General features: G+C 43.5%; 1 protein-coding gene across 10 annotated transcripts in view; it reads left to right on the top strand.

The window, feature by feature from the left end:
• The window catches only part of GREB1L (GREB1 like retinoic acid receptor coactivator), a 143,923-nt gene extending 126,337 nt beyond the window's left edge, over positions 1-17,586 (top strand). For 7 of the 10 annotated variants that reach the window (XM_076329870.1, XM_076329871.1, XM_076329869.1 and 4 more), the window contains 10 exons: positions 3,908-4,063; positions 4,260-4,399; positions 6,137-6,298; positions 6,624-6,831; positions 7,539-7,704; positions 8,669-8,896; positions 10,348-10,489; positions 11,611-11,811; positions 13,040-13,178; positions 14,801-17,586. In XM_076329870.1, the coding sequence (XP_076185985.1) occupies positions 3,908-4,063; positions 4,260-4,399; positions 6,137-6,298; positions 6,624-6,831; positions 7,539-7,704; positions 8,669-8,896; positions 10,348-10,489; positions 11,611-11,811; positions 13,040-13,178; positions 14,801-14,964 (1,706 nt within the window). In that variant the 3' untranslated portion in view covers positions 14,965-17,586. Of the gene's footprint in view, positions 1-3,907; positions 4,064-4,259; positions 4,400-6,136; positions 6,299-6,623; positions 6,832-7,538; positions 7,705-8,668; positions 8,897-10,347; positions 10,490-10,700; positions 10,827-11,610; positions 11,812-13,039; positions 13,179-14,800 lie in introns of those variants that run through there. The other 3 variants (XM_076329873.1, XM_076329868.1, XM_076329872.1) reach the window with 2 other exon arrangements.
• The last annotated feature ends 732 nt before the right edge of the window (positions 17,587-18,318 follow it).

Here is an 18,318-nt window from a genome sequence, read left to right as displayed (position 1 = left end):
TCTCAGCCTTTCCTCACAGGAGAGGTGTTCCATCCCCCTGATCATTTTCGTGGCCCTCTTCTGGACCCGCTCCAACAGGTCCATGTCTTTCTTATGCTGAGGGCTCCAGAGCTGGACACAGTACTCCTCCAGGTGGGGTCTCACCAGAGCAGAGTAGAGGGGCAGAATCCCCTCCCTCGACCTGCTGGCCACGCTTCTTGTGATGCAGCCCAGGATACGATTGGCCTTCTGGGCTGCGAGTGCGCATTGCTGGCTCATGTCCAGCTTTTCATCCACCAGTACCCCCAAGTCCTTCTTGGCAGGGCTGCTCTCAATCCCTTCATCCCCCAGCCTATATTGATACCAGGGGTTGCCCTGACCCAGGTGCAGGACCTTGCACTTGGCCTTGTTAAACCTCATGAGGATCACACCGGCCCACTTCTCCAGCTTGTCCAGGTCCCTCTGGATGGCATCCTGTCCCTCAGGCGTGTTGACCACACCACTCAGCTTGGTGTCATCTGCAAACTTGCTGAGGGTGCCCTCGATCCCACTGTCTATGTCATTGATGAAGATATTAAACAGTACCGCTCCCAGTACGGACCCCTGCGGGATGCCACTTGTCACCAATCTCCATCTGGACATTGAGCTGTTGACCACTACCCTCTGGATGTGACCATCTAACCAATTCCTCACCCACCGGACAGTCCACCCATCAAATCCATACCTCTCCAGTTTAGAGAGAAGGCTATTGTGGGGGACTGCGTCAAAGGCCTTACAGAGGTCCAGATAGATGACATCTGTAGCCCTTCCCATGTCCACTGATGTAGTCACTCCATCATAGAGTGCACAAACCCTTTTAAAAATTAGTCCTCTTCAGCGTGTTCTTTACATAACTCTGTGGTTTTGGAATGAAGATAACTCCGTGATGCATAAATCTCATGACCATTAGACTGACATCCTGAAAATGTAGTTGTTGTCAAACCTTTGAAAAGTCCAATTTGTATTTCTGCTCAGAAAGTGCTATTAAATGAAAAAAAAACGTATTTTCCTTTGATTTGGAGCTTTGGGGACTATTATTCTCTCATTATTTGAACTAAAGTACCCCAGAAACTTAGGATGAAATATCAAAATGTAAGAGAAGTTCTGCGTCATGCCATCTGGCCTGTTGTGATGACAGCAACGTGTCACAGCCCTGCCAGGAATGCGTGGAACTCCATCAGAAGACCAGTTTGGGTTTGTTTGGGGTTTTTGGTTGTGGCTTTTTTGCTCCCACTACTTCTATTGGAATGCTTTTCCAGAGCCCTAGTGCTCTGATGTTTGAAAATACTATTTTATTCTCCAACCCAAAGATGTTCCTGTCCCAATTATAAACATTCTCTTTGGGACCAAAGAAAATATTAATTTAAATTAAAATACTTTTTCTCTTCTTTGATGTTTGCTTCTATGGTGTAGTCAGGCAGCAATCTTACCCCCTCTCAGCATTCATCTAGGTAGCCTGGATCTTCTTACAGGAGCCTCACAAGTGACAGGCTCTTTATTCTCCTTGTCGGTTTAGTAGCTCCTGCCTGCACATCTATTTTCAATTTATCCTTCTGTTACGTGGGTGACCAGAACTGAATGTGGTATTCTGCAGGATGTTTAACCAACCCAGCGTACAACAGCTCATGTATTCCCCTGCCCCCACTGAAAGCCCCATGACTGATGAAACCTATGACTGCTCTGGTCTCTTCCATTCTCCCATTTCACTGGCACTGATACGTAGCTTGTACTCGTGGGTTCCTCTGCAACTCAGTCATTTCCAACCGAGGTGCTCCCAACCTGCTGCAGAAATGCTTGTTATCAGTCCTTGACTGTACATGACTCGTATTTTTTCTGTTAAATATCATCCAGTTTCTGTTGTTACAGTTTTCGAGGGCATTGAATTCTTTCTGGATGATCTTCGACTCCTTCTCCGTATTGACAATGACTCTTAGAGTGTGCCACCAGCAAACTTAAGCCTTTTTTTTTTTTTTTTTAGTTGGTGGTATTAGTGAAAATATTAAACAGTATGCCCCTCTACTGATCTTTTAACTTCATTGGTAATCTCCATCTGCCTTAATGCTTACGATGTTACATGCTGCCATCTTCTGTTTAATCAACTTTTTCAATTTACAGACCATTCACTGTCTCCATTTTCTTCAGCTGTATTAATAATTTGTCATATAGTATCATATCAAATACTTAAGTCCAGAAGGATAAGATGGCATTGCATTTCCTTTGTTCAGAGAAATAGATAACATCATGGCTGTATAATGAAAGTAACACAGGATTTCTTTGGTCAACCCATGTTGCATTTTATTACATTTTTCATTTACTTCAACATCTTTAATTATTTCCTTCACCCTCCCCAAGTTTTGAGTATTACCAAGGTCAAAGTAATGGACCCAGAGCTCCACAGATTACTGTATCTCCTCTTAAATGGTGATAATATACGCGCCATGCTTGCATTGAAATCAGGCAAGAGCCTGATTTCGCATACCTGTTCTTTCAGAAAACTGGCATGGAGATTATTCTTTCTCTCTGTTTTGAGTGCATATCAAGCTTTTAGAGTTTTGTTTCCATCTTGGCTTATAGTAAACCTTTTATTCCCTTGAAAACATAATCGTCGGAGTAAAAAGAAAATGAAAAAAAAATTTATATAGTTGAGGTGATATAGCAAAGAAAATTGTTATTTGTTTTCATGCTCTTTTCTGAGGTCCACCGCAGCTTGACATTTGGCAAAGCTTATTTTATCTCACACTTCTTGACATTTAAGACAAAACTTCATTGATTGGTGAGCTTTTTCCATTCCTCATGGACTTTGTTCGTTCTTAGTGTCCTTTTCGATGTAGTCCCTCTGAAGCCCCTTCCTCCTGGTGTTTTTATTTTGCTTGGTATGCTGGTTACTGGTTGTTTGGCAACTGCGATTCCAAGAAGTCCAAGTCTCATTCATAGGCAAGTCCCTGGTTTTCTCAGGCCAGCTGACTTACAGGGTGAGCTTTTTCAGGATTTGTCTGTATGGACAAACTAATACGCCTCACCTGCCCGGCAGCTTGTGTTAATTTGAGTGTGACACGGTGCCAGTGAGGTTATGACCTCTAAACTGCTGCTGGCTCATGTCCTATTGGGTCAGTCAGGGTAGGGTGAGCATGTGCTTGCCTGTAGACCCAACCTTTGTTTCATCTGAATTTGCTTTTCTAAAATCAGTAACCTCAGTTACACACCTACTTTTGTGTGTTCTTCCATCTCAATTTAAACTGAATTGACTCACGTTCAAGCTGCAGTCCAAGGTTGTTTTCTTTGGCCAGTGCTTTCTAATGTTCCCATTACTTACACTTGATTTTCTACTTTTGCTTTGATCCAACAGAGGTAAGTCTAAGAAGTTCCAGTTGATCCTCGCTGGCCACATCCCATTCTCTAACAGGAATATGTCTTTTACTGCCTTTATTGTGTGCCACCAGCTACTAGTTCATAAATTTATACAACCTCTTTCTCCTTGCTTTCATCCTTCTGCCTTTGGATCCTTTTGCTTCTTGTTTACCCAGTGCTCGTCATTCCACCAGAGAGGCTCAAGACTACACCTGTATCTTCTGCACAGATAGGATCATTCATTTAAGCATTTTATGCTTAAACCAGAGTGAATTATATGTCAGCAGCTTGATGAGAAGCAGAGCAGAAAGATACCTATGAGGCTCCTTCACCTGCACGCAGTTTCCAAGGAATTGCCATTTCTTTGAAGTGGCTTTGTGTGCATTATAATTACAATTTTGGTAATATTTATGATGTTCAAAAATGTCTGTGTGTGTGTGTGCACCTGTGTGAGTTCCTGGGCTATTGTAAATCAGCAAACATCACATGAACACCATTCAGCGGGTATCTGATACTGCTTACCTGAAGTGTGTTGTTGCAGATCATACAGAAAACAGTGAAATTACTCAGTCTAGCAACGACCACTGGCCAGATATTGAGATCTTCAGCAAAATGTCTTTTGACCTGAATGTACATGACCCCAAGTACAGAACTATAAGTCCCGTATACACAGAACAACTGTCAAGAGTGAAACAAGGTAAGTAGAGTTTTTTAGGACTACTTTCCTACAAAGAGTCAGGTTTTATTGGTTTGATTGAACACATGAGTTCACAAGAGCCTTTAATCTCCAAAATGAAATGAAACAAAACAATTTGTGTGTTCTTTACAATTGTTACTGGGATCACAGTCTTTGTTTTTAACATTCATAAAATTTCTGTTTTCTTTGTGCACAGAAACAAGCAAAGAAACGAAATCAGAGGAACCTAAGAAAAGGGACACTGTGTCCATGATGTTGACTAAATATGCAGCTTACAACACATTCCATCACTGTGAGCAGTGCCATCAGTATATGGATATTAATCCTGCCGCACAGGTTGGTGTCAAGGTCCAAGGGTAAACTGCATCCTTGATTTTATTGTGGTCTCTCCAGGCGTACCGCTCTGGTCTCAGGACTCATGCTTTCACCTTCCCTGAGGTGGAATTGTTTAATTCTTCCATTCTCCGGGGAGATACTGAGCTACAGACCGTGGAGCATCAACTGTGTCTGCTGCGTTCTGCATGAGCAGTTCTCCCCTCCAGCTGCCTCTGACAAAGGGTGAATATTGTGACTAGTTGTCTGAAGCCAAAGCGTTATTCCACCTGCCCTGCCCAGAGGGTTCGCAATATCTCATGGGAGAGGACTGTAAAATTAAGAGAGATGCTTGTCTTACCTAAATGCCAGCCGTCCACACCTGTGATGGGAGACTGGAAGGCCTACTTCTTCCTCCCTTTGTATGTAACTGGGCATGCTTCTCAGCAGTAGCTTATGAGTCACTAGACAAAAACGATCATTTTTAACTGCTTAATTAAAAAACTTTTGATCTCTAAAACAAATAGTTATGCTCGCAGGAGACTGTCAGGTAAGATTATTCCTGGTTAATAGCTCAGGCATTATTTCTTAACCACCACCAATAGTTTACTTGGAGGTTTCTTATCTCAAATCATTCTTTCCTTGCTTGCTAATCTTTTCCAGCAGCTTGCTATTAACCTAACACAGCGTAGACACACTGACCTGGCAATGTACAATGTCAGTTAGCTCGGAGCAGCACCAGCAGGTCTGATTTAAACCTCATGCTTCATTAAGTCCGTCGACACAGGCAAATCCTCCCAAAGGACATCTGTTGTTCCCTCCACTCATCTTTGTGCATGTGGTCAAACATAACAACTAGTAATAAATATAAACATCTACCTGTATGTGCAAGTGTGAGTTGCGTATATAGAATGATGATAATTGAACTCAGAGAAATTACACATCCAAAGGGTTGTCATTGGATAGCAGACATTATGAAGGGAGAGAGATTCTTCAGTGCTTTAACAGAACCTAAATAAAGCCCCTTTCATTTTTCATCTTTACTTAGGCTAGTTATTTCAATTCTTTAGTAAAGGTTATAGAAAGATGACTGCTAAGAGTAAATGATTTGACCTTGTAGTAAGACAGATGCTTCTGTAGGGTGAAATCTTTTCAGATACGTAGGCACTTTGTATACACTTACTTACACGGTTCAGTGAAGCACTGTGCAAACTTAAGCTCACCCAAATTCTTCATAGCCTTGTTAATGGCGTGATCTGCCTTGGTTACCTAGCTGCTTAGAAGAGTATTGCCACAGGAAAAATACCATACTAATGCAGCCATGCTGCTGCTGAGGTGTCTGAATGGCAGTGCCTTCTGCTGTGGAGGCACACCCACACTCTCCACTGCTCTTTGAATCTTCTGGGAAAACTTATTTGTACAGTTTGTTTCCTAGTATATATATTTTTCACTTCTCCTTGTAAACATTGATAAATAATTTCCAGCTCAAATGGATTTCAGGAGTCCAGTTTGGCCAAAGATCATTACTGGTACAGAAAGCTGCTTGTTTTAATAGCAAGGCCAGTTACGTGCCTAAGTAATGTGGCTTATGGTAGAGGAAAATGAGAATATAATAGAGTTAACTTCAGTTACTGAAAGATAATGTTTTGGATGTTCTTCTCTGATGGCATCCAGTATTGTGACTGTAAGAGCAGGTTGCCATATACTCCTTATGTGTTACCTGCCTGCAAATCTTTCTTCCACTTTTTTTGTTGTATACAGATACCTGACTCCACTCTGCATGCATTCACGTTTTCATCCTCGATGCTAGGAGAAGAGGTTCAACTGCATTTTATAATCCCCAAGTCCAAAGAGAACCATTTTGTCTTCAGCAAGCAGGGAAAACATCTAGAAAGCATGCGTCTCCCACTTGTTTCTGACAAGGTGCGTGTGCTGCTCTTACCCATCTGCTGGCTACATATGCTGAATGCAGTCAACTTGACATACATTTGCAAATTAATGGTGGTTGGCTGGGGTTTTTTTTTCTGTTTTCTTTTTGTTTTAAAGTCCTTTGCATAATTCTCACCTGACTGTCCTTAGAACTGGAGTTTTTGAGGACAATCATCCCTTTTTGCATTCCTAGTTTTCAGTTCATATGTGTTGCAATGATCAATAATCTTAAAATCCAGTATAAACAATAAATAAGTAAAAATCCTATCAGGAATAACCTGCTTTTTACCTAATGTTGCCAAAATATCTCCTGTTCCAGCAGAATTTGAATGCAGTCAAGAGTCCTATCTTCACTCCATCGAGTGGGCGTCATGAACATGGCCTCTTGAACCTCTACCATGCCATGGAAGGCATCAGCCACCTTCACCTCCTGGTAGTCAAGGAGTATGAAATGCCGCTCTACCGTAAATACTGGCCCAACCACATCATGCTTGTCCTGCCAGGCATGTTCAACAATGCTGGCGTTGGTAAGAAACACCATCAATGCATTGCTGTGAAGATATCAAAATCCATGTTGGACAATGTGGATCATGTTGTTGAAGGAGACGTTGCAGCAGCTCCTCACATTCGTGCTGTGATAATAGCAGCAATAACTGTGCAAAATACAATAATGTGTAAGAACTCCTGTTAGGGACATGGAATATATGGTTGTATTCATCACTGCCTTCTCAATTTAAAGTCTGATGTTTTATAGGCCATATTCACTCACGTTATTCAGCCCTGCTGTGTGAATGTTCATTCTAGACATTTTACGCATGATTTTTCAAATTGCAACTTTTTTAGTTAGCTGCAGCTAAATATTAACTGCAGCTGAACACTGGGGGCTTGAACTTTGGACTTCATTTTCATGGATGCTGAGTTTTTTCCTGCAAGAAGTTTTAAGTAGCTTCAGTTTTAAAATCTCAGCCCCTTCTTTGTTCAAGATACTTTATTAATGCCCACAAAATCACGTTCTGCAGAGTCTCTTAAAAGGTCCAGTCTTCTTGGTATCTGCCTTTTAGATTTACTCACACTGAAAAAGGGACATACTGATTTCTTTTTAAACTAAGATGTTACAAGCACTAAGTTAATAAAGGGTAATGACTGCAGATGTTCATGTAGCCTTTCTCTGGGAAGAGAGAATGATAAAGTCTAATAAAGATCTCCGTATGTTTTCTTTATGGTATTTTCTCAGGTGCTGCTAGGTTTCTTATTAAGGAACTTTCCTACCACAATCTTGAACTGGAACGAAACCGCTTGGAGGAACTGGGAGTCAAGCGCCAATGCGTGTGGCCATTCATCGTGGTCATGGATGACTCCTGCGTCTTGTGGAACATGCACAGCGTCCACGAACAGTCAAAGTAAGTAACCACTCAGCGCTGGGGTCCCTGCACTGATCCAGCACAGACAGCAGCACACTGGCGACTTAGGCTCATCTCTAGCATCTGACAGGATATGAAAGACCAGACAACTGGAAAAGTCGGGCAGCTGCTGGTAACGTACTTGAAATATTGCTAAGCAAAAGCAGCTTTCAGCAGTGGCTTTGATGTAATAACACCAGGCTGCCAGTCTAAAGGGCCTCATAGAGGTCATTATTCACTCAATTATTATTCAGATAGCCCAGGAACTGTACACTTGGACATTAGATATATTGTCTAAAATGCAAAAAATCAGCTCTTCCACTCAGAGCAGTAGGAAGGCTGTAGATTTGTCTTGTTGACCGCCAACATCCAACCTCCTGTTGTTGGAACACTTCCACCTGGCTCTACCCTTACATCCGTGTCCCACAGTCAGTACCATCAACAAACCTCTGCTTGTGCTTGTTCTTTGCCTAAAGCCACTCTTGCTTTTAGTGACTATTTGAGTGATTTCTCAATATGTTACTTCCCTGATTTGTTTTGATTCAATTTATGTTTCTCAGTGAAAACAGTTTATTTTGGGAACTTTAGCTTTTTAGAAGGCATTAAGCTCTTGATCTTCTCAGCACTTACGCTGTCCATTACAGAGAAAATAGCCTTCCAGAAATGGTGCCTAAAGCGATTCCTTTTCCCTTTCTAAATTTCTGTGTAAGACCTTATTCTGCTGAAAGGTCCATTTTCTTACAATGACTAAATTGATGGGATAAGATTAGTTGGCTGTTGTTTAAAAAGTCTGCATTTATGTATATATTTTTACAGCATCTAGAGTAAACGCTCTCAATTGTTAATGGAACTTCTTGGTCCTTTGTATACACATATATGTGTGTGTGTATATATATATATGCAGTGTATGTTATATAAAAATGATAAGCCATGTTTGTATGTTGTGTATGATCACGTTTTGCAGCCAGTCCCTGGAGCCTGGGGGTTCCAGCAAGAATGTCTCTCTAAAAAGTGTCCTCCAACACATTGAAGCCACCCCCAAAATTGTTCATTATGCAATACTGGGTGTTCAGAAATGGAACAGCAAGCTGAATGCCACGAAAGCAAAGGCTCCATTCTCCAGGTGCCACGTGCGTGATTTTATACTGCTCAACATAGACCTGACCCAGAATGTGCAATATGATCTAAACAGGTAGGCAATATATGTATGTGGTAAAATAATATGCTGGCATGATAAGAATCTTGTCATCATATTTCTAAATGCTGTCGAGATAAATAGAAAGATCCTGTCTAAGGTAACGAGCACACAATCACAAAAATAAAACACAGAGTGATAGATGTTGCATCTGAACGAATAAGGCATCAAAATAAACTTACCGTCAGCCAAAAGAACTGGGAGAGACAGACCGCAAGGCAAGGGCAAGGGAGGCTGCAGAGGACTGAAAAGGCGGGGGGAGAAGAAGAAACTTCAGGAGAAATAAGTAACCGCGAGACCAAAAATAGAAGAAAGAAACCAAAATTACATCAGTCACAGGAAGAGTGTGGAGCTTCCAGAGTGCCTCTGTAAGAGGCAGGAGCCTCTTGCATGACTAAGAACGAGAGTATAGGTAATGGCTGAGCCATTGCTATGTCAAATGCTATGAGGAGGGAGGAGGGATTCCTTGTATTTCCCTCAGTCAGCTATCCCCCCTATTGCCACTTGGGTTTGCAGTAAAAACAGATTAATAAATAACTTTCCACTATTTCCTTCCTTTTTTTCCCCTCCTCCTCACCTAACTCCATCCTAAAGCATTTGCAATAAAGCACTTATCATGGGGCTTTACCTCTGTTTTTCATCACAGACTGAAGCAATATCTAATTCTCCCCCTCCCTGGCCAAGTGAGTTTAGAATAAACCCTGTCTCTGCTAGCCACAGACTGGCCGTGGGGCATCTCAGCCTGGTCTCCTGCTGCCGTTTTCAGGGATCCCGTGTATTTGAGTGAGGAATTGTAGCCTGTCAGTGCAAGCTGGGGGCTGGTGTGGCTTCTAGAGCGCTTGACTTCACATTTTGTGGCTGGTTGAATCATGAGATGGGAATCAGCCCACAGAAGTGAGCAATTGCATCATAAATAGCGCAGGATAAATGTTACTTCTCAGCTGCTTTGTCTCCCCTAGCCAGATACTTGTCAAAGCCACATTTATCCCTTGATTCCAGTTCATCAAAAAATATGTCATATGGAACTGGCTTGTTCAGAAATGGAGGTTGGTCACTGCAGAGCTTCTCTCAGTTCTAAAATATATATAAAAAAAGGACTAAAAAGAAGAAAAAAAAAGGAAAGGGTGGGGAAGAAATGATCGACGCCAGTACGTGACGAGGGTGAGAGGGCTAACCAGACTTGGTATGGGGAAGAAACATACAGACGCACTGAGAAGTGAAGATTTGTTTGGTCTTAAGATGACCAGAAGTTGCTTTCCTACACCAGGAGCATGCTGAAGGAATGAGTCTTCAGAGCTGTGTAGAGAGTTTGTCTAGGCACCATATCAGATGGTCTCAAAAAATCTCTGCTGAGCCCGTTCCGGTGCATTTCAGCAGCGGGTGTGTGAATGCTTGCTCACGCACAGCAGCCACACAGCTGGTTTAGTGATCTTGTGTTTAATGTCCAGGTATTTCTGTGAAGATGTAGATTTTAATCTGCGGACAAACAGCAGCGGCCTGCTCATCTGCCGCTTCAACAACTTCAGTGTCATGAAGAAGCATATTCAGGTTGGAGGACAAAAGGACTTTGTCGTTAAGCCAAAAATCATGGTGAGTGTGGATGTATGCTCCGTCATAGGTAAAGGGTAAAATCAGGACCCATTTCCCCTAGAAATAATGAATTCTCTAGCCCTTTAGATTTATTTAGTGTTTACTTGACATTCGTGGCCTACTCCGTGGTAGGGCTGCCACGTCAGAAATAGAAAATAATAAATATTTTGCTAATTATAAATTATTAACAATAATCCTCCTAATCTATTAGAAGATGGACTGGGATTGGAAAGAGTTTGGTCTAGCTGTTCACTGGTGTCTCTGACGGAGGAAGAGTTTGCAGACATACACTCTGATCAAAAGCAGGCAAGTTGTACTGGACTAGTTTTAATAATTTTAACACAGCCACTAGTTTCCAGTGTTCGCTGGTTTGTGATGACTTTCAGTCCTTGCACTTCCCGACAAAGAGGGACCTGAGGAAAGGCACTGAAAATTGCAACCTTCTGAAATCCACCCGGGAAATCCAAGTATTTACAGAAATGGTGTGGGGATACCAAATATTTCATACAGAGTATGTTACACCTGTGCCGGCTTTAAATGGAGGTATATTTCAAAGACTTGGTTTTAATCTAGGAATCTTATCGTTTGTGTTCCTGGTGGTTTTAAACACATCCCACGCCACCACTCTTTTAAAAAAATCACCTCTGTATTTCAGATTTAACTGACTAAACCCTGAACTTGAGTATTTTGGGAGGTCATTTGCTGAATTTTCCTTTTCTTGTGGTTGCAGTGGAATCTGTAGTCATGGACTGGCCTATGAGAAAACGCCATAGAAAACGTTTTCTGTGGATGACTCCACACAAGGAGGATGTCATTTCCTATACTGTCCAGGAGTAAGGCAGGATGAAGGGCTTTGTGACAATTTGAACTCCCTATTTTATGTCCCTTCTTTAGGCAAGCAGATATCCACAGCAGTACTTAGCAACCGCAGAAGAAGTAATTTGTTTATTTCTGTGCTGTGGTGCTATGTCAAAATCGAGTGGGGGTTTCTGATTCTTTCCCCCAGCTTTCTCTCTCTTCCTGCCCTGTCATGATGATCCCTTCCCCAGCCAGAGGAACTCCTGTAGAGAAGATACACTGAGCAGGTGGGTTAAAAGGGGCTCCCCTTGGTTTCACTGCAGGTTTCGGACAGCCTGGCACCAATAATGCCTCTTCAGTACGTCTGTGCCCCTGACAGTGAGCACACATTGTTGGCAGCCCCGTCTCAGTTCCTCCTGGAGAAATTCCTTCAACATGCGACGTACAAACTCTTCCCAAAGGCCATTCATAACTTCAAGAACCCGGTATTGGCCATTGACTGCTACCTGAACATCGGGCTCGAGGTACGAAGTATTTGCAGGGATAATGGGGACGAGTAAATGCAGACCTTTACTTCCAACATCTTTTTTGTGTTGAAAACCCCTTCTTTTATGAACCCTCAGCATCTAGGGTAGCGTTTGAAGACTTTGGTCTCCAACAGCGAGACTCTGCTGTTGGAGCTAAAGGGCCAACTCCACTGGAAGAGCTGGTGGTAAAGCCTCCTAGCTGGCTGGTGTGGGCAGAGACCAGAGGTCTGTGATGGATCGATGTGATTTGCAAAGGAATTGGGCATGTCTGTCTGAAAGAATATTTCGTATGAAGCAAAAACCCGAAAGTGATGCCATTCTTGACAGAACTTGGTGTGCTGCATGGTCTGTACAAAAACTATCCACAAATTTTTTTTAGATCACTGTCCTATCATACAGCGCTTTATTATCTGTGTGTGATTTGTCCTTGCAACAAACTTGTTTTGGCTGAGAGAGTTTCTGATACGACCCTTGTCTGGTGGCTTGCTTTGCTGATGGACAAAGCTCATCCTTTGTAACGCAGCTCTCCTTTTAGATGCTTTTCTTTTTATGAACCTGGGTTTCTAGGGAAACTAGGTTTTTGCAAGTATGTCTTAGGTGTCTGTAGGTAGGGAGATCAGAATTTTTGAACCCCATTGGTCAGTTTGAACTGGGTCTGAAGCAGGGTGAGAGTCTAACAAAGGGTTTTGTTCTGACAAATTTTATGGAGGTCAGTGGCAAGATAGCAAAGAAACCCTTTGATACAGAACAGCCATCACGGCACTGAACCACAAGAGAGCCCCAGTGTTGGGAACCACTTAGTTGATGCTTGCGGTCAGCAAGAGAAGACATGCGCCGGCGCAGAGGAGCTCAAGCTTCAGCGGTTTCAGTACTCATGGAATTGCTTACTGTGTTTGACAGATGTATCCTTATTAGAACAACCTAAATGATCTTAACAGTCGTTATAAGCAGGTAATTCATAGAGAAGCAGAAAATCAAATTGAATTATGGAGAGCCCTGAAAGAACGTATTGCAGATTTGGTGACCAAATCTGAATCTAGAAGTTTGTCCCGTGTGTTATTTCCTAGGGGAGGTTCGCTCAATACCGCATTCTTGTTGGATTGTATTCTTACCAGCACCAGCTGACTCGCCTGTTATCACTAAGTTATATTCCATTGCACTTAAAGTCATACTTAGACATTTTCTAACTCGGAACCGCTTCCTTTCTTTCTCCCTTCTGTTTCAGGTTGCTATATGCTATATTAGTTCCCGCCCGCACTCGGTCAACGTCAACTGCGAAGGGGTGTACTTCAGCGGACTTCTGCTCTATCTCTGTGACTCCTTCGTTGGTGCAGACCTCCTCAAGCAGTTCAGGTTTCTGAAAGGTAATCTCATTGCTCTGCTGGGCATCCCGGGTGCTTGCCTGCCAAGTAATAACAGGGAGGAAAAGGGAAAGGCAGAGGAATAACCAGCTTCATTAAACAGCTCCATTATTTTCACAGTTAGCGCTGCCATTGTTTTCAAAAGAAATAGATGGAGTGTTTCTTTTGGGAGTGTATAAAACTTCTGTTCCTGTTGGTAATAAGTGCAACTAATTGAGCCTTCGCTAAGCTTTGATAAATTACATTCATTAAATTATTTTAAAGTGACATAAAATGGAAGTAGGTGCAGAAAAACAAGGATACATGGAAATCGGTCAGTGAATCGTGCCGTCAGCAACTTGAGAGTTTAGAGCATAGGTGTTACTGATGAAGACGAGAAATTCTGCTCTAGTAATCTGTCTACAATGGCAATCAGCATTCAGTACTGTAGACCAGGGCAGCTCTTAGCTGGAGGATGATGGGGTCTACCCTCACCAGAACTTTATAAACCTCATTAAAATCTTTCTTCATCATTTTATCTTAATACTAACAAATGGCAAATCGCCGTAGGTATTTAGTAATGCTAAAGTGCATTACAGAGCTCCAGTGCATTTGTGGTGGCACGGCTGAACCATTTTCCTCTCGTGCTAGTGAGGATGGTGCACGTGCCTGGGGGTGCAGCGGGGATGACCCTGAGCCAGTCCCAAGAACTGCGTTTTGGAATTTGCTCCTGCACCCGTTTGGGCCCCCCAGCGCGGGGGCGGTGCAGAAAGGTGCAGCCGTGCGGCAGCCGCGGGTGGGGATGGTGCTGCCGTTGCCAAGCCCCCAGAGCTGATGTGGGCTGAATGCAGCCAGAGGGGCCGCTTGGTTTGTTGTTTCTTGGGCAAGGGGCGGTTTCTTCACAAAAACGGGCAGTGGATGCCTGGTAAGAAGGGCCTTCCCCTGCTCGAATCAAGCAGAGGAGGGATCTGAACCTGAACTTTCCGTGTGTCAGGTGTATGGGCTGCAGCACAGAACAGAGAAAGCCCTGAAGGTGTCCAACTCTCCTCCTCATTAAATGCCTACGCGGTCTGGTAACACCAGGTGGAAGGAAGCTTGCAAGTTTGTTAAGCCAGAGAAGTTGGGGATTTGGTTTATTATTCCTCTTACAGTGCTTTACTAAGGGGAGGTTATAGCAGACTTTCTCAGGAGCCAGCTGTGGGACTGACTGTGGCTTGGCTTAGTGGAGTTTCATCATTGAGCTTGTACAAACCCAAATGTCCCGTAAAACAAACAAAAAAGTAGGCTTTATTCTTTTGGCATAATTATCAGTAGTGATTTAAGGATCTTGGATTCAAGTTAACGTTCTCTGCTACGGTTGATGATACAAACACCAGTCAGGCAGCAACGTCCTGTGATACAGAGCAGACCCCACACCACGCTCGCTTCTCCCTGTCCATGCCTTCCTGCAGACGGACACATGCGCCTCTGTCCCGGGGCTCACGGGACTGAGCTGAGCCTAGGCTGGCCGGTTGTTGAAAGACCCTTCTCATACTTCTTTTCTCCTACCTAGCAGCAGAGATTTCTTTAAAATACCTTTGGGAAATGAATGAAGGAAATAGAGTTGTTATTGTACCCTGAGAATCTAACGTGGTTTTCAATTGAAGGTGCCACCCTGTGTGTCATATGTCAAGACAGAAGCTCGTTACGGCAGACAATAGTCCGGTTGGAGTTGGAGGATGAGTGGCAGTTCCGACTTCGGGATGAGTTTCAAACTGCTAACAGTAGTGACGACAAACCACTCTATTTTCTTACTGGACGCCATATATAAGCTTCGCTAAGACACCACTAACAAAGAAAAAAAAGAACTTTTTTTTTTTTTTTAAAAAGTACAATCACTGTGGAGCAAAGTGCAACCAATATTTATCTAGACTGCTCTAAAGGATTCCCCACAATTCTGAAGTAGGCTTCATTCCTAGGGATAAAATGACCACATCAGTTATGATTTAAAGGATCCTGGATTCCAGTTATCTTCACATCAGTCACAACCGCCGACACTACTCGCAGAGCCAACCAAGCTGTGGGATCTGGGAAGCGGACGCAATTTGGTTGAAGAAGAATTCTTTTTATATTCAGCTGAGCTAGGGGAAGAAGCTGCTCTCAGCAGCTGCTAGCTTGAATGCGTTACGTGAAACGCAACCCAGCATGTGGAATTTATCGAAGATATGTGGAGGAGAGCCCACCGTGTCTCTTCAGCTCTGTACTGCGGTACAGGAATACTCAGGGGTTTGAAAATACAATATAACGTAGATATTTGTATTAAAAGGAATAGTCTTGTTCTCTGTGCAGTGTTAGTTTAAAATTTGTAATTGTGTATGTATTGAAACTGTCTTTGGCAAAATTTCCACAGGTGTTCAAAGTTTACTACTTAAACCTGAACAAATCAGCAAATGCATGGCAGGCACTGTGCACCCAGGTTCTCCTAGCACCGTTATTTCACCCCATTAGGTACCTCCTCCTCGGCTCCAAGGACAAAGCAAAAGGCTTCTCGTCGATGCTCCCTCCTCAGTTAGAGGGCAGAACAACTTGCCAGCAAAACACCTGCAGTTTCTCATTCTCGCCAGAGTTTTGAAAACCCGCGGTCCGTCCTCCTCCGCGTGTGGAAACGAGTCCTGCTGTACGTCCGAGGCCTTTGTGGTGGGCCGTATGCAACTTACTCTCGGTGTCCTTTTCACTCAACTCCAGCTGGCTGCAGAGCTGAGATTAGGTCTGTCAAGCCATACCCCTATGTGAATCAACATGCCAAAAAATGTGCAGGATGGCCACGCTGCCCGAGCTGGATTTGAGAGAAAACAAACGCGCGTCCAAGTGAAACGGAAGGTATTTTACAACAGCTCCGGGGGGAGCGGGAGAGAAGTCCCAGGGAGCTGGGACTGCTCGGGAGAGACTCTGTCCGGAAGCAAAGACCTTTGAACGCGTCACCTAACGCTGTCAGCCCTTTATTTTGCTTAACCTCTGTAAATATTGGTTGTAGCGGTAGTCGCACGTTGTTCTACTTACGAGCGTATTACTGATCCTTGTTAAGTTGTTCCGGAATGAACTCGGTGCGGCAGCTTTTAGTTGTCAGGGTTAAATCGTAGCAGTACGCTGTTCTGCTGGCGCAGTTAGCATGCGTTGCCCCACTGAGGTTTCCATACAAAACAGAATAACCTTCCTGCACATCGTGACCCCTTCGTTAAAAAGAAAAATGCAGCGTGTTCTCAAAAGCGGTTCAGGAATATCAGTTTCCTCCCAAGCAAGCAATGAAACTGACGCATCTTTATCCCTGACCCGCAACTCATGGGAGAAGGACCTGCCAAAGCTGCATTTTTTTTTTTTACGCATAGTGTTAATTAAGCAACTTTTTTTATCTTGTGAAAAGAGATGTTTACAGATGAAAAAACATAATATATTCGACGGAGGCTAAAGGAAAATGGTTTGCATATGTCTGTGTTAATGTAGCTTAACTCTGATGCTGTAAATTTAGCAAATTTCAGATGAACGACCCATTTCTGTAAATTTATTTTTTTATTTTCCTTCAGACACAACCTGCCTTATCTATTTCAACACTTGGAAGAAGTAGGGATATAAAAGATGCTTCTTGAAGCTTTTGATACACACCCGAATGTATTCCGGTAGTTCTGGTTTTGCCAGAAGGGCTTATGGCCAACCCCGAGTCTTAGTGTGGTGTAGAAGTTCCGGGTATTACGTGTTCAAAAATGGTTTCCTTTTTGTTTGTGTATTTGACGTTTGCACTAAGTTCTTAAAATTCCAGGTGCTGAGACTACTATGAGGAGTTAGCCCTCTGGTGAAGCAGTGCGAAATTGTCCTGGAGGTTGAGAATGCAGTCAGAAAGTCAGCGCGTTTGCCTGCCTTGACCAAGTAATAGTAAACCCGTTTCCTTAACTCTCTCCCGTGCGGCAGCGAGGCCTCTCGGCAACGCTCTGGCCAGAGCGCGCCAAAGGAGTAGGCCCGTCCCACCGAACACTTCAGCTGGCTGCCGGGGGGGCTCCTGGGAAGGGGGCCGCTGCTTGGCAGCCAGGCCACTGCTGTTCCATTTCGGTTTTAAGCCTCACCATCACGGCCATTCTTATGAATGTATTAAATCGGCCGGCGTTCTGTTGTACCTGTAGATGTTCTGTCTACTCACAGGTTAAATTTGAATGTAAACTAAGATTTAAAGAATCATATGCAGATGCTTTTTGCTTAACTTATGTAATTGCTTTCTGTGACTGTTGGAAGAGGGTTAAAAATGTTGCTTTCCTAGTGTAAAGTTTTCTTAACCAAAAACTTGGTGAATTTAGCTTCACTAGTCAGTCTACCTCATGTTATTGTTTATGAACTGAACCTGTCTGAAGTTGTGGCTACGGTATGTTTATAATGTGCTTTCATTAAATTTGAATATATTAAGTTACCATTTAAGGCTGCCTCTCTTCACTGGTACTTTGCACAGGACGCCGTTTCTTTCTCTCTTCACACACGACAGCGCTTGCCCCGGAGAAACCCACCTCATCCTGCTAGCGTGAATCCCACCCGTCGGTTTTAAAAAGAGTTAACGTGGTGGTTTCAAACTGGGCACCTGGGGTCTGGGAGAGCAGCTTTGTTTCAGGCAGCCAAGAGGGAGGAGGTACGCGAGCTGTGAACACCAACTTTCAGCCCCCAGACGCGTAAGCGGTTGAAAACCGGCCTCGGTCGGTCTGGCCACACTGCCGCAGTGCTCGGGCAAGAGCTTAGGAGCAGCAGAAGCGCCCCGGCACGTCTTGCTTTCCCAGCCCACCGGAGAGGATCGATCACCTTTAGGTTTTCCGTGAACCCGCACCGCGTTGGTGACAAAGCCCTTTACAGTCTGCTCACAATCCCCTTGAAAAGGACAAGTCGCCGCTTGGAAACAAGAGCCTCTACAGCCCGGGATTCACCACCGTTCAGCCACTTCGGGTTTAAATATTCCGAGTAACCTTTCAGAGGTGGTGCGAGTTCTTTGCTTTAGCTCTAGCCCAAGGTAAGGACAGCACAATACAAACAAGCGTCTCCTGACTGCACGCACGTCCCAAAATGGAAACAAACCCTAAGTTTCAATTTAATTAAATCTCCCCCATCTTACATTAGGCTTTTAAGCTATTATTCCAGGCTGAAGGCATCACCTCTC

This window comes from Aptenodytes patagonicus, chromosome 2 (genome assembly GCF_965638725.1).
Source record: "Aptenodytes patagonicus chromosome 2, bAptPat1.pri.cur, whole genome shotgun sequence".
Lineage (NCBI taxonomy): Eukaryota > Metazoa > Chordata > Aves > Sphenisciformes > Spheniscidae > Aptenodytes > Aptenodytes patagonicus.
Note: the sequence above shows the minus strand (reverse complement) of the source record. Positions and strands in the feature narration are given on the sequence as shown.